The sequence below is a fragment of the Aphelocoma coerulescens genome (assembly GCF_041296385.1).
Source record: "Aphelocoma coerulescens isolate FSJ_1873_10779 chromosome Z unlocalized genomic scaffold, UR_Acoe_1.0 ChrZ, whole genome shotgun sequence".
In the NCBI taxonomy this organism is placed as follows: domain Eukaryota; kingdom Metazoa; phylum Chordata; class Aves; order Passeriformes; family Corvidae; genus Aphelocoma; species Aphelocoma coerulescens.
Genome location: NW_027184085.1, coordinates 1,834,359 through 1,850,480, shown reverse-complemented (window position 1 = coordinate 1,850,480; position 16,122 = coordinate 1,834,359). Strand labels below are relative to the sequence as shown.

At 41.2% G+C, this 16,122-nt stretch overlaps 1 protein-coding gene across 5 annotated transcripts in view; it reads right to left on the bottom strand.

Annotated features, from left to right (window-relative positions):
• DYM (dymeclin) overlaps positions 1-16,122 on the bottom strand; it is a 212,316-nt gene that overhangs the window by 118,041 nt on the left and 78,153 nt on the right. For all 5 annotated transcript variants that reach the window (XM_069001243.1, XM_069001244.1, XM_069001245.1 and 2 more), the window contains 3 exons: positions 15,288-15,470; positions 11,634-11,812; positions 4,613-4,738 (listed from right to left, as the gene is read on the bottom strand). In XM_069001243.1, the coding sequence (XP_068857344.1) occupies positions 4,613-4,738; positions 11,634-11,812; positions 15,288-15,470 (488 nt within the window). The remainder of the gene's footprint in view (positions 1-4,612; positions 4,739-11,633; positions 11,813-15,287; positions 15,471-16,122) is intronic.

Genomic DNA, 16,122 nt, shown 5'->3' with positions numbered 1-16,122 from the left:
TTTGTGGGACACAACGCTGTATTTCACCAACCAAAGTGGAAGTTCATGATTCGCTCTATCCTGGAACTGAGACCAGATCCCATCATGCACTCTCTCCCACAGGGTGTCCCAGTGGGACAAGAGGAATGGGACTGGGGCAAGTTAAGTAATCTCAAGTAGTACCTTGAGCCCTCCAGCATCTCCAGCCACAACCTTCTCATCCACCCATGGATATCTGTCCTATATAAAAGCCATCACCCTTCCCGTTTTCCCTCCTTGTATCTTATTCCCACCTCCTCACCCTCCCAGACCCCATTCCTTCTCAGCTCTTTCTTTTACCTGCTTCCACTCCCCCCACCCATACCTTATCACAGAATGGTTTGTGTTAGAAGAGACTTTAAAGCTCAACCCACCTTCCACTACCCCAGGTTGCTCCAAGCCCCATCCAACCTGGCCTTGGACACAAGGGATGGGGCAGCCAGGGCCACACCATCTTCAAAGGGAAGAAGTTCTTCCCAATATCCCATCTATCCCTGTTCTCTGTGAGGGTGAAGGCACCCTCCTTTGTCCTACCCTACCCATCCCAGTCTCTCATCAGAAAGAAGTCTGACTGCACCTTCCTCAGCTTTTTGTCACTCTGTTCCTATCCTGACTCTTTACTAATTTCTTTTCTCAGCATTCCAAAATCTTACCCAATTCTTGTTTAACTCTTGTCCCTCTCCGTTTCTGCACCATCCCATGTTTCCATGTACAGACAGTCCCATCCTGTTTAAAATTTCTCCTAACTGCTGTCACATCAGGGCTCCTGTTCTTACACACTTTCTTCAATGTGTGGATGTGGCACTTGGGGACAGGGGTCAGTGGTGGCCTTGGATGGTCAGTGGCTGGACTCGATGGCCTTGCAGGGCTTTTCCAAGGCAAACGGATCTGTATGGTTTCAACCCCTGCCAAGCAGCAACAGGAACATCCCTGGGAGCACAGTTTCGTCCCACGGGAGCTGGGAGCCGCACTTGCACAAGCTGCAGCTCGTCCCTGCTTACCTCAGCTGATAACGTGATCCCTGGGCAGGGGAAGATGCACACAGCCCAGATGGCTCTGGGAGCAGCAAAATGAGAATATTCAGTTTCCACGGACGTCAGGCCACCTCCGGCTACGTCTCGGCTGCGCAGATGGAAACAGACTGCTCCCCGTGGCCAGAGACTGATAATTTGGTCACATTTAGTCATATTATCAGCAGCAGAGCCCTAGCACAAAGGCCACCTGCCGAATTTCAAATTCCTAACGCAAAACAGGAAGTTACCAGAGCTCGTTAAATAACACGTTGACAGCTGTAAGCATGGACAAAGACATGTTAATGCTCCAGTCTCACCCCTGAAACCTTCAGTGGTTCTCCCTGAAACTCTGAAAACACCAACCTGGGAAAAAATGACAGTTACTGAGATAACTACTCCTTGAAACAGTACACTACTCTTAAAAAAAAAGATAAATTCGCAGTTATAAAGTTACATACCAGAACCTGTTACCTCTCCTCCATACTGAGGAAAGTAACCTGAGCTGGTAGGCAGCGAAATGTCCATTTCAAAAACAACAACAGCAACCACCACCCATTTGGAGTTTCAGAAGCATGAAGCATGAAAATATCTTAAATTTCAAAATCATCTACCTGGAACCAGTACCCCCACTGACCAATCTCATTGGTTTGCAGTTAGTATTAAAAAGGGAAAAAAAGAAAAAGCTTAGTCCCGGGGTGGTCTTGCAAGAATAATTTTAAAAGAAATTAAAATGTTTTGATTAATTATTCTTTTGAATACCAGGCTCTTGGATAGCTACAACTCAGGGAGCACAAACTGCAGATGCAAAGAGCAGGAGCTCAGTTCGACATATACCAAGCAGTGAGATTCTCAGTTTCCCACAACTTTGCTCATGAGGTATTTTTTAACACACTAAAAATAAACACAGTTAAATTGTGATTTACAGTCTATCACCATTTACTACAGCATAAAGTGCTACAGTAGCACAATAAGGTTATTGCTACATAAAATACCCTATGATGTTATTTTGACATCTGATGTGATTTTATTTAGAATTTCATAAATCAGAGACAAAAGATCACCAATACTTGTCCCTCTGGGGAATTCTTATATTTACTCGTTTACTCTGCTATTATAATTATTGTTATTATTAGTGAAAGAAATTGAATTCTGTGTGGTTACAGTGACCCAACTGCATTAAACCAATTGCAGGAACAGGACCTATGATTTTGATCATATTTTCCAGGCAGTTAAGACCATATTCATTTTAAATAAAAAATGCTTCAGCATCCTACAGCACTCAAAAAGAGTTTCTGTGGTTTCCTGAGCTCCTTACCAGTTGGTATAATCACCAGATTTATAAAACTTTGCTTGCTAAAATTAATCTTAAAAATCAATAAATAAATGTGGGTTAAATGCCACAAAGGAAAATAGCCCATAACTGAACTGTACAGTCATGGTTCTTATAAGAACGGTACACAGGATACACAGCAGAGAGAAAAACAGGTTGATGTAAAATACAGCACATCTTTTTTCTTCATATTTTACCCAAGTGATGGAGGAAAAAAATAATCCTGCTGTAACTGCTAAAATTTGGTACGTATTTGCAGTGCATGAGGTTTGTGAAACTGATGCTAGATGCTCATATTTTACAGAAAGGTCTACACAGATTTTCTGACTCCCATCATTTTGCAGACCTGTAGTACTCTCTTAGGCTTTAGGAAATTTGGAGTCAATATTTAAGAAAGTATGAGACTAATTTCTTACTTAATACAATAGTTTTTGAACAGTAACTTGCTCATTCATACCTGAAAACATCAATTTAATTAATTCAAAGACATGGCTGAGGTGAATGGATTTATACATACGATTTTGAAACTTTTTTTCACCTACACTTATTTCCCTTCTTGGGATCTGTAGGAATGTGTAGGAGAAGCACACACAGACAGGCCTGGAGGCTCAGGCACCTCACAGCCACCTCAGAAGGAAATCCAGCAAAACTCTGGCCACACAGCACTATTAACAGGTGGAACCAGGAACTGCGGAGCAGGAAAACACAACCCCAGAGGAAAAGAAAGAAGCAGTTAGTGAACATCTGAAGTAAAATCAAAAAAAAAAAGTGAAGAAAATGGAAGCAGCAAAGGCACAACTGAAAAAAACAGTGCAGGGTAAAAGGAACAAGGTTGGGTTTGTGTTTTTATTAAGATAGAAGTAGTAAACCAATATCCACATTGCAAGCAACAGTACAACTCTTTTGGCAGAGTTAGCTGAAAGGCAGGATAAACCGGACAAGAAAACTTGATTTATGTTTTCATTCCACAGCTGGATCTTCATTAAGGAATTTCAGGGAAATCTTCCACTTTTACTCATCCAGTAAGGAATTTATTGAAAGACCGTGTGTAAAGCCTCTAAAATGAATGAAGAGTGATAGTGAAAGAGACTGAGGCAGGAACGACACCTTGTCTGCTGAACTCCAACTCTCAAAAAGCCCAATTTACGAAAGAGGCTAAATGACTCCATGACATGGAACCCAAAAATACGCATCACACACGTACACCTCTGGCGCACATGTACAGGTTCAAGGCACACAAATTTGAAGGTAGGAAAAAAACATCTTCATGGTTACTGTAGGTGCTCCTAAAAGCTACTTCCAAAGAGGTTTTCCCAGGAAACTGCATTTAAATCATCTCTTCCTGCTTTCTACATACAGAGCTATATTAAATAATCTGAAATTTCAGAGAAAAAGTACTGTAAGTCTCTACTGCTTGACACCAAGAAAAAAAGCCAGCTCCCTCCGAATCAGGCTGGAAATTCATCTAGGAGACAGTTCTGTTTAGGAACCTTGGAACTTGCTTTCAGCATTTTGCATTTCAATAACTTCATGAAGATAATAATTCACAAAGATAATAATTGCCCCAAAAGAGAATTTCTGTGTCCCAGTCAAAAAATTAAATTAAATCAGTGCAAATATCTCATGTATTATCGTAGTTTTAGAAGCTGGGAAACTAGGACGTAATTGTCTAAGGTATTCTCCTACACAGATGGTCAAGGCCCATCAAAGCTAGTAAAAATTTGGATCCTGTTATATGGACAACATAAAATAGAAATTAATATAACAGAGAGACAGAAAAAGAAGTGCCAAGAAAGGAAGTAACATTTAGTCTGGAAAATACAACTCCAGCTAAAGGCTGCATCAAACTAGTTAAACAAAGTTTTTCAAGAGAAATAAAAAAGGTTTCCTGTTTTTTTTCCTCTTTTCTAGGCCCTTCACTTCCATGGCAAATATTCAGCAATTTTGAGGCAGCCTGCCCGGCTACTACTAGGCTAATTTGTAACAGGGAACACCAAAAAAGACAGAAAAAGATACATTTGCAGCATTTTCTCTACAGGAGGGAGTGTGTTTGTTCATTTCACTTGGGAAAAGTTTTGAAATCAGTCTTCAGATTACTTCTTCTTACAAAAGAAATATGCATATGCAATCAAATTTGGATGAGCCAATACAGCCTTTGCTGAAGGAACAGATCTGCCGATGTATCTTCTTAAAAGAAAATATTTAGATGATTTTTAGAGCTGAAGGATTATTTACCAAAACAGCAACTCACCACTTCATGAATGGATCTGTTGAAGCCGTCATCCTCTGTAAGGATCAGCAAAATGATAAGGGCCATGTAAACATGGTGTGAATTCCTTTCTTCAACATGATACAGAATTTCAAGAATTGGCAGAACCTTTGGGGAAAGAAAAACATGTGTATGAGTTTAGTCTTCAAATACCTCAGACACAAAACAGAGGAGGCTCTAAAGGTCCCATGTATCGCCCTGCCCTTGACAATTAATAACAATTCCTCCCTCTTGAAACAACCACCTCTGAGCAGCGACGTACGGTGTCCAAACACCTTCAATCTGCTCCATTTTGTCTCACAATAGAGTCTAAACAAGTGCTTTCTTGTGGTCAGACACGGAATTTCAATCCCTAATAAATGAGATTCCCAGCCATACCAGTTACCATAATCTCCAAACGCTTCAGTCCTCCTCACTACACTACGGGGAAAATAAAATTGTTAAACAAGATTTTCACCAGTACAAGCAGGCAAACAGTTGTGTCTAAACATCTGTGCTTACTACAAGCCTGCTCTGAAAAGACTTTGCTCATCAAACCTAGCCAAGTATATTGGAGCTGAGGTGAACAGAGGCATTTTGAGACCTGAAAGTCAAATCCCATTTTGGTGTGTGAAGATAATACCAGAAAAAAACCAGTTTGGGTTGGGTTAAGACTAGAAGAGGCCTGTTTTTCCAATTTTAGATAATATGCAGCCAAGGAGAACTGACTGATCATTATGATTAGAGTTCAGCCCAAGGTCTTGCAACATTTCCACCAGGGTGAACAGCTTAAGCCAAAGCCTTGCAATAATAATGAAAATGAGATTTCATTGCAACAGCAAGCATACCTGAATGCTAGTCCAAAGTTAATCCAGATGCAAACGTTGTCTCTCTACCAAATGAAAATTAGCTTTCTACTGGCTCAGTACAATGTGGCTTCCCTGAGCTGCAGAAATAGGCCGAAATCACAAAAAGCCCTGGAAAAAGGAACTGGAGAAAGCCCTCAGTTCCAAGAAGCTTCTAGACACCTAAAAACTTGCTGTTTTTCAAAACAGGCCAAATGCAGCTGGATGAATCATGTGAAACCTATTCTGGTGAGCAGCCAGGACACCAAGTGCTTCACAAGCCTCTGAAGTTACCAAAATGTTCTCTTACAACCAACCATCTTCAAAACAGTTGGGACATGCTAAACCAGTTTCTATTAGAATGAAATGAGATTGATCTAAATGCTGCAGGCCACAAAATCTTTTGACATATGCTTTCATCAGGGTCAAGGCAAGACAACAACAGAAGCAGAGGGAGCATAAATTTACAGTAATATTTTTATTAATATTAAATAGATATTAAAATAAAAATATTTTTCAAAATTACATGTTACAAACATGCTTCCCTTGCCATTTCAAAGGATCCTTCAGAAATCTCGCTCCTCAGTGGAAACCAGAGTTCCATCTTTGTGTTTTCTGAGTATCAATCTTGAGTAAAGACCAGGTTTTCCCTAGAACTTCTAATCAGCACATAACACATAAAAATTAGTCATTTTCCTTGGATGGGGAGAAAGAGAGACAAACACCATTGCTTTAGTCCACCATTGAACTTGTTTCCTTCCCCAACAGTTGCATGTAGCTTTGCACTGCAAAAGTTCTGTCATTTCCAAGTCCCAAGAGTTATGATAATAAGTTGGACAGAGCTGGAAGTAACATAAAACTAATGAAGAATTGCATTTACAACTGGACTTTGCAGGGAGAACAACAAAAGCCTTGCTGAATGTAACCACTGGAACAACTTCTTAGTTTTCTGGATAGATCCCAGATGGAAGCACAGAATGGTTTGGATTGGAGGGGACCTTTAAAGACAATTGTGATCTAATCTGGTTGTGTTAAACCATACAAACCACTCTGGCAAAACATATTCCTTCAGAACAACCCAAAAGATCTCCTCTGTCTACACCCATTAATACTAATTGTAACTGAAAAAGTCCATTCATGTCCTCAAGTGCTCCAAGTCCTACAAGTGTGTTGCTACAAACTACATTTAAAAACACATGATATTGACACATCAGAGCCATTCCCTTACAAGCCAACATGTGAAAGTGCTGTTACTAAAGTTTCACACTTGCTACCAAAGAGTGGTCTGGCACTCCAGATCACGGCAATCAGCCCTCCTGCCCCAAACAAACCTCTGATGCTTCCAAAGCCTCCGCTCCTTTGGCCATGTTTCCCCTTCCACTCCTCTTTCAGGCTTCTCTCCATCTACACACTGAACAGAACTCAGGGGGGAAAACTGCAACTTAATTCTCTCTCACGTGCCATTTCTGGATGGAACGAGAATCAATCCATACACTTTCTATAATCCTTCCTCCTTACAACACTTTTTCCTTTGTATATCAATTGCTGAGGTGCACACACACCTTTAGGACAAGTATTACTGTTCTTTAGGACAAGTACTACTGCTCTCAGAACAGAAATTATTTAACAAGTCACCACTTATGTAAAAAAGTTAGAATATAAGATTAAATTAAAACTCTAATCATATTAAAATGTAAAATTGGAAGTACTCTGGGAGATGCCTGGGAAGAGTCTTGGGTGGAACCTGGAGGAGACAATTTTCTTCAAAAGAGGAAAACTCTTACATAGTTTCCTTGGAAAAGTCTGGGGCTGAAACCTGGGATCTCAGGTCACTATAAGAATTTGAAGAACCCTGGGAGATGCCTGGAAGGACTCTCAAGTGAATCTTGGAAGCGAGATTTGCAATTTAAGCAGCAAAAACATCTCAGGTATCTTCTCCAAAGGAGTCCAGGGCTGCTGCCTGGGGTCTCAGGTGTCTCAAGTAAAGGTGGAAATTTCAGGAGATGCCTGGGAGGAGTCTCAGGAGGATTATGGAGGAGGCAGATTCCTCCAAAAGAGAAGAATCCTCTCAGTTAATAGTTTAATAATATTAAAATTTATCTAGATTTTCAACCAAAATGCACTTCTACACTTCTAAGCCACATACATACATGAAAACTTTTATATCTATTTTCTTACACAGTGGCTTTGTCCACTCCTGTACTGAGAAGACAGCCACCACTTCCTTTGTACTGCTGACCCTTTTCTCCCAGTCATCACACTACCACTACTGCACCACTACTAACACTCCTCCCTCAGGAGCAGCTTCTAACTGGCAAGACACAGCTACCATTAAAAAGTTACTTTTAATCCCCAAAAGAAGTGGCAGGTAAAAACAGACACTGAAAATTGCAGGTCCAAGCTTGGTTTCCCCAGTAAAGTTTAAAAATAGATTGTTTTTAGTAATCAACAAAATACAAGCAGCAACCTGCTTAAGTTATGCTACAGGAAAAAATATTGCTGTACCATCAGTTGATATAAATACATCGCCATATATGTTATTTCATTCTGGTCATGTTGAGCAGCAATGAAATCTCATCTCAGCAGCCAAAGCAAACACATTGAATTTTCTCATTTCTTACAGGCAGAAATCGCACTGGTATTTTTACTTGCAATACTGGTGCTAACTGATCTTTCAAACAGAAGAAGGCTCAGAAGTCTCCCATCCACAGACCAGAACACTATGCTTATCAAAAAATGTGCTGATTTCCCCCTATCTCACCTGTCCCACCACCTTCTGGAGGATCCCTGCAAACACTTTGAATAAGGCAGACAAATCCTAGATGTGAACTTCTCTAAAAGAAGATTCTCTAGCATCAGATACTTAATCCAGTTATTTTAAAAAATGAAGTCATGAAGGACACACAAAGATCCTACTCATTTTGCCAAGCAGAACTATAATAAGAGCAAAAAAAAGGTTCTTTATTAACAATAAAACTTAAAGCCCAACAGAAGGTGAAGGTATTTAGCTATAACTGGCAGAGGGAGAGTCATATACAAATGAGGAAGTGAGGTGAGACAGTATCTGTTATACCACCTAAGAAAAACAAACTGAATCAATTTACAAGTTAAACTGAAGTTGAAAAAGAGCAGAGACACATTTCAAAAATCCTTATGAAATGTTCCAGAGCACCTTCTGGTGATGCTTCCTGGGCATAAAAAGGAAGACAAATTAAAACAGGGGAAAACATAACATATGGAATGCAACATATGAGTACAGCGAAACAGGAACAACCTGCAAAACCCCTGGAAGTTTAGGATGAGCTCTGAGCTGCCTGTGGACGTGATCTCTCACACAGCACCTATATACCTCATACCTCATTCATCCAACTGCCTCTGTAAGAAGAGGCCACTGATTTACACTGCATGCCTCCAAACAGTCCTCCACCCTTATTCAAAGATCGTTTTGACTCTGAATTAATGACCTTGCTGTTTTTCGCCCGTATCTCCGGATGGCGGGAATCAACTATTAAATTTACTGTTGTGTTCTTTTCTTTCTCTGCCTCTGTCTTTTGGTTCTTTTACTCAGAGTTTGGATTGAAACACAGGAGATGCAGAGCTTTTCTTCGGACTCAGATGTTTATTATTTCTTATCTATAGTACAGCTGCACAGTATGTGCCTCTAAGTTAACGAAGTGAAAATGGCCCCCAAGTGCTACCTTCCAAGGTCTTTTAAAGCCCAAACTACCCATTTATGGAATGCCAACTAATTTCTTTTTACTTATAATCCAATAACTAATCATTCATGTTCCGCACTGCAGGTTTTTTGAACCAATACCAGATCACCCAGGCTTGTGAAGAAGAAGGAAGAAGAAAGAAGAAGAGCAAATCCACACCCAAAATCCTCCATCTTGTTACATGTATATTACCATATCCCAGAAACCTAAATTTTCTACATCTCTACATATTCCACCCAGTGATACAGCAAACTTCCTTTTAATTACACAGAAACAATCTGAGTGCTACCACATCATTTGGGAAGCCTTTCCCAAGGCCTCAGGTCAAATGCAGCGTGCTTTTGAAGATCACTGCCTGTGAGCACTGAAAGACTGAAATTCTCTGAACCCAGGGTTCCAACATCAACCTCCAGGCTTTAGTTCTCACCACCCCTCTTTGCAGGCAGAGATTCCTGTATTTTCAAGGATTCCCCCTTATGAAGGCACATACACATCCTGATGCTTCCCAAGCTCTTCTCTGACCACCTAAGTTAGCTTCCTAAGCCTCTCACAGTTATTGGTAATCTTAAAGCAAGAAAACTCACATGTTTCTCTACTGATCCATTTTTAATAGTCTGTAACTATTTTATGAAGTATGGAAATACAACCCCAGAATAGTACACAGTGTGTCAGCACCACTCTTGCCATACAGGGAAGGATAACCAGCTCCAATATTCAAGTCCCTTTATCTCATTTTCAAGTCAAAGACTGAATTACCCCTTTTCACCACAGGACTGTAGTTAGAACGTCATGATTTCTTTGTCCAGTAGCCCTCCCAGTTCTTTTTGGGTCTGGCTCAGCCTCTGCTACAGAGCAATTAAAACTGCTCTTCTCAGTTAGTTCCTATTCATCCTTATCTACTGGCCTAATAAAAACAAAGAGGATTGGACAAAGATGTCAGTAGCTTGCCTGTAAATAACAAAGAAGCAACAGTATGCATGAAGAGCAAAATAAGAGCAGTTTCAAATGCTGGTATTGAAAAAAAAAAATCAAAAGACCCATGAAAACATACTGTTGACTTTTCAGTGATCTTTCCTGAATTTTTTCAGCTTTTCCCATGAAGTGTTTAAAGTTGCTGATAATTTCTGGGCTTTTCTGACTATTTTTTTAGGTGAAAATATATTAAGATATCCCACATTGCAGAGCATCTGAGTACCTGTATCTGGACTTGTTTTGACAGATGCACCACACTGTTTTTCTGGAACAGTATATCAGAAATCATAACTCTAAAACAATGCACACACCTAATCTTTACTTGTCTAGAGCAACGTGGGATAGTGGAAGGTGTCCCTGCCCATGCAGGGGTTTGGAACAAGTTGGGCTTTAAGGTCCCTTCCAACCCAAACCATTCCGGGACTCTATTCTGTGATTCTAAAGATACAGCAAATTGTTGTGGTTAGCAGCTGTTAACTTGCCATATCACACACTAGCAGCCTCAAAAATTATACATGACCATTTGTTCACAGAATTCATGCAAAATGACTCAGTCCTTGCCTACATAATCTGCAGCGGATGACACAGGAGTTCAGTCTTGAATCAATTCAGCATCAACCATCTCACCCCAGTTTGCCAACAGTGGCGTCTATCAACTCCGATTTTAGCAATACATCTGCTAGAACTTGGACTGAAACCAAACTCACTCCATATCTGCCATCAAACAGGCAAGGGATCTAATTACTTGGCAAGATTTCAAATATTAAAATGGAAAGGGTTCTCTATTCTGTTACCAATTCCCCTAGACAGCCATTATCTTATTAAAGGAATGCTTTTTAATAAGTAAGATTTGTTAAAGTGGTTTGTGACATTACTAAAGTGGGGAGCATAAGCTAATTTATAACCTACAAAAACCATACCAGGTGTCTGTAATATTGGCCATTAACCACAATCCTATTTAAGCGGATAAAAAGGCACTACAGTTGTATATCTATAAAATCTGTGAGCTGCTCCTTGAGGAGTTTCAGTCTTAGGTCAACCTTTTGAGACATTTGGCGTGTTAGTCCAGTTACAGCTCATTTTGTTAACTATTACTCCTGAAAGCACAGAGTAAGCTTGTGCAACTTTTTGGCCTGAGTATCTGAAAGAGATAAATAAAATAATGAATAGAATGATATCTGCTACCAGTTTCTCTACACCATGATCAGAAGTGAGCAGGTTTGACCTGGGTCATGATAGTGGCACAGAGAAAGAGGAAATCCAAGATGGTCTTGTAGCTTTACCAGTACTACCCTTGACTGCAGTGACATGTTTAGCAGCACACTCCTGAGATGACGTAACAAAAATGAGTAAGTGAGCCAGAACTGGTGAATGAGTGATCCAGAACCTACTGCTCCCACTGCAGAACAGAGGCCACTGGCAGCTGGTGACACCCAAGCTTGCAGGACCAATCCCTCATGATGAGAATAAGGCAGGCAGAGCACGACTCACCAGATTTTCTATGTCTGTCCGTGCCAACACGTAGGTCCGCACGTTGCTGTTCTGATGCAGAAGCATGTACAAGAGAAGAGTGGCTTGATCAGATTTCTGCTGCTCACACAAAGCTGTGTATAAACTGTTAAAGTTAATCTGGAAAGCATGTGGATTTGATGACGAAAATGCAGTGTTATCTGAAATAAAGAAATAACAGAAAATATTTCACAAATATATTTATCATTCAGCTATTTGTTAACTTTATAAAACCTCCGAGGGAAGTATTTAATACACCACAGTAAGAAGGAAACAAAAATCACACAACTCTTATCACCAGTGGTCATAAACCATAACAGGGTCTCACAAAACTTCAGTTGTGCCAAAAAGCTGAGGTTGTCCTCCCATATGAGCTTGAGTTAAGACCCCTGTGTCTGCACAAAACATTCACCTTTCTTCATAAAGCAATTTTGCCCCTCCATATGGCTTCCACTGCTAAGAAGGAATGTGATCCCAGGAGCTGCCGGAAGGAGGGCAGCCACAAGATCTTCTCTAGAACCAATATATCAATGACATACTTCCAAGCCCTGCACCTCAAACTTCCAGGTTTAGTTCTCTGGTATTAAGGCGGAGTATCTCCCATCCATCCCTTTCTTGGCATGCAGGGTGGATGTGTATAAGATTATTGTGATATCTCAGTGAAACATGAGTGTCAGGACTTCAGAGGTGTGTGGTGGAGAGTTTTGTGGGTTAAGTGATGCAAAATATCACATCATACTGTCTGACATCCCCCAAAGTAACAGCAGTTTGTTCATAATCACAATATACTCCGTGCCAGAGCTGGAAGCTAAAATAAAACAGATTTCTGTTCACAGAACCTTAACCAGTTTCAACAAAAACATCCATCTGCACAGACCTCTAAGGTCTAGAAACTCCCCGTGGAAACAGAAAAGGCTAGTACTTTAACAGGGCTTTTGAAAAAGATGGAGAGTGAGAGAATTTTTACATGGGCAAACAGTGAAAGGATATGGGGGAAGGGTTTTAAACTGAAAGAGGCAACATTTATATGAGACATTAGGGAGAAATTCTTCCCTGTGAGGGTGATGAGGGCCTGGCACAGGGTGCCCAGAGAAGCTGTGGCTGCCCCATCCCTGGAAGTGTCCAAGGCCAGGTTGGATGGGGCTTGGAGCAGATGGGATAGTGGCAGGTATCCCTGCCCACGGCAGGAGAGTTGTAACTGGGTGATCTTGAAGGTCCCTTCCAACCCAAACCACACTGTGGTTCTATGATTTTTAGCCCATATTTTTATAGAAGTTTGCTAAGTAGCTTTCAGCACAGAAGAGCATGGCAGTCGTCACTTATTTTGAACAACATTTCCACCCACTTTGGACGGAAAATTGCTTGGAAGTGCTGCAGGAGCCCTGCAGGAGCCCTGGCTGCCTCTGGTTTTGTGGGGCCCAGCAGACAGCGTGCCGGGGAGCCACTGCTCCTCTTGGCCGGCACAAGGGAGGACAGCTCCAGCCATTGAGCAGGAGGCAGCAGGAGGCCCTGGAGCAAACAGGACTCCTGCCTGCAGGAGTTGGGAACCACAGAGACGCAGTGCCGCGGTGATGGAAACCCTGCCTGTCCCAAAACCACACACCCACAGGTGCAGGAGAGACTCCAACCTGCCTTTCCTCAACCACTGACCACGACTGTGGACCAGCTGGTTTAAAACCTTCCTGCCTCAGGCAGGAATTTCCCTTCAGGAAGGAAAACCTGGATGTAGACAGGAAAATCAGAACAATTCAGCCCTTGGTGCCACAGGTCATTAGCTGAGAAGCACCTGTTGACTTTGCAGCTTCACTTCTGTGCATGTTTAAGCTGTGCCACTGGGCTTTACAGTATTTCACTATCAGTTTTATTAAGGGATACTAAAAAGCCCAGAAAAATTAAAATCTAAACAAAATTAAAGAAACTTACCAGCTACACCAGCACATCCTGTATTATTCTGCAGAACATTAAAGTGACCAAGAGAAAAATTAAACTATTCTAGACCATGTAGGGAAAAAAAACCCTATCCTGAATTCTTCTAGTTTTGCTCCAATTAAATTACAGAAATTACTTTAACAAAAATGCCAGTTTTCTTTTCATAGTATATATTATGATAGCAAATAGCCTCTTTTTTTCACATTACTTTCCTCTTATGAACCCCTCAAAATGTTCACAGAAATCAAATTTAAGCTCAGTTATGAGTATTGCTAGTGGGAACAAGTTTCTGGGAAACAATAAGTCATTCTAGCAACATACACATGGAGAGAAAATACAGCTTTTCATGCTACATTTGACACAAAATAAGTTCTTTTAAAATTTTATAATGATATATGTATAGCGCTCTTTAATGAAAACATTACTGGCTACTGATGGCATGAAACAAAGTCAACCAAAATGAAACATTAAAGGAAGCTTGCAGTTTAAAGACAGAACAAAACAAAAACTTTATCAACAATTTGATCTCAACCACCTGTAAATGGTATCCAATAAATCAAAGAAGCATGTTAGGACTCAGAATTCTTCTTGGGAGAACAATCCTCCACCCTCACAACCCAATAAATCTTCCTAGGTAATGGTGAATTAATTTAGAGCTCAACCTGGTTAAAACTTAATGGATAAAGAAATACAAAAACTCCCCAGAAGAAAGTGCATAACTCAGGATATTACTGTGGCTTCACAGGTTGTCACACAGCTCCTGAGTTCTGTGCACGCTGCCAACCTGCACAAACCAATGAAAGGTAAAACCACATGGCTCAGACTCAGAGATTTAAGCATGGATAAAGTACACATGGAAAATGGTGGAGTCCCAATCCCAGGAGGGATTTAAAGGCTGTGTGGATGTGGCAGTTGGGAACATGGGGTAGTGGTAGCCTTGGCAGTGCTGGGGAAATGGTTGAACTTGGAGGGCTTTTCCAACCTAAATGATCCTGTGATTCTGTGAAAAGCACAGGCTGCATGCTGAGCTATCTAGATAACCCAAGCTGTGTTAGGGCATTCCCATGTCCAAACAAAACCCTCTGCCAGTCAGTGCCACATGGTACCTGACACACAGACTGGAACCTGCCTTGTCAAAATCCAGACAAGCACCAAAACAACTGTGAAATCTCCCATACAAAAAAAACTCATGGAAGTGTTTATGTTAAACATTTTTTTATTACTTTCGAAATACAAGAATATAGTCAGAAAACCCAGGTAGCAATTTCATTATTTACCTTCTCTCTAAGGAACATGACTCCAGGATAAAAAGTGCTACAAATTTTTAGGGGACTCCTGCAGACTCTTGGATAACCAATCTACTTATAAGTCAGTTTTATTTATATTTTATGATAGAGTCACAGGATCATCGAGGTTGGAAGAAACCTTTAAGAACTTCTAGCCCAACTGCAAACTGGATCAGGATTATGAAGCTTTCTAGTATTCCTCGAGTCAGAAGGACAAAGTATACTCCCTCTGTCCCCACCATTAAGTTCCAGCAGCTGAGGAACTCCACCTCAAAACTCCCAGATGAATACATGCTATTACTGCTCTTCCATGGGCTTGCTGGAAGGACAATAAATCTTGGAAAGAGAACCTCTAAGCAATCACAGCAACTTTAAACTCCATTTCATCAGTTCAGGCTCAGAAGTAAGAACAGATACAAACCTTGTGTGTTCTTGAAGGACATGATGGCTTGCCTGTAGGGGTTCGGGGTGTCTGGAGCATCTGTCAGGTTGGCCAGGACCAGCAGCAGCAGCAGGCTCTGGCTGGCCAGAGGGGAGCACTGCTCCAGCTGTGCCGACGCTTTGCTGCCCACCCCACCCAGCGTGAACACTGTCCACAGGCCAGCTGCAGAGAAAAAACAGCAAATAATAGGTTTGGTCATATTTTAATAAACAAGGCTTCTTTAGAGGGTAGGTTTACATTAGATATTGGAACAAAATCCTTCCCTTTGACAATGGTGAGGCCCTGGCACAGGTTGTCCAGAGAAGCTGTGGCGGTCCCATTCCTGGCAGGGTCCAAGGCCAGGCTGGACGGGGCTTAGAGCAACCTGGGATAGTGGAAGGTGTCCCTGCCACTATTGGCAGTGGATGAGCCTTACAGCCCTTCCAGACAAATCATTCTCTGATTCCACAACTGTACATTGTAAATGTACAGCTCCAGTAGTAAGGCATAATGTATAAAGCCAATGTAATGTCCCCAAAGGCTGCTTGAAAAAACTCTCATTATCACACTGCTTAAACTTTGATGTTCGAGCCTCAAATGCAGAGTCATTTTCATACTTACAGCACTAAAAAGAATTAACTCCAGTACTAAACTACTGCATTTGAAATTCCTGTTCCTAATCACAGGAGCATTGGTGAACCCAGATGACCAGCTACATGCCCAAATACTGACTAGAGGAGAAGGAGCATCAGAGGAGGATTAAAGGACTCCCCTCATCCCTGTCCAGCAAGTCCATCAGTCCTTACATCCTTGCCACTGCTCATGGGACTGTATT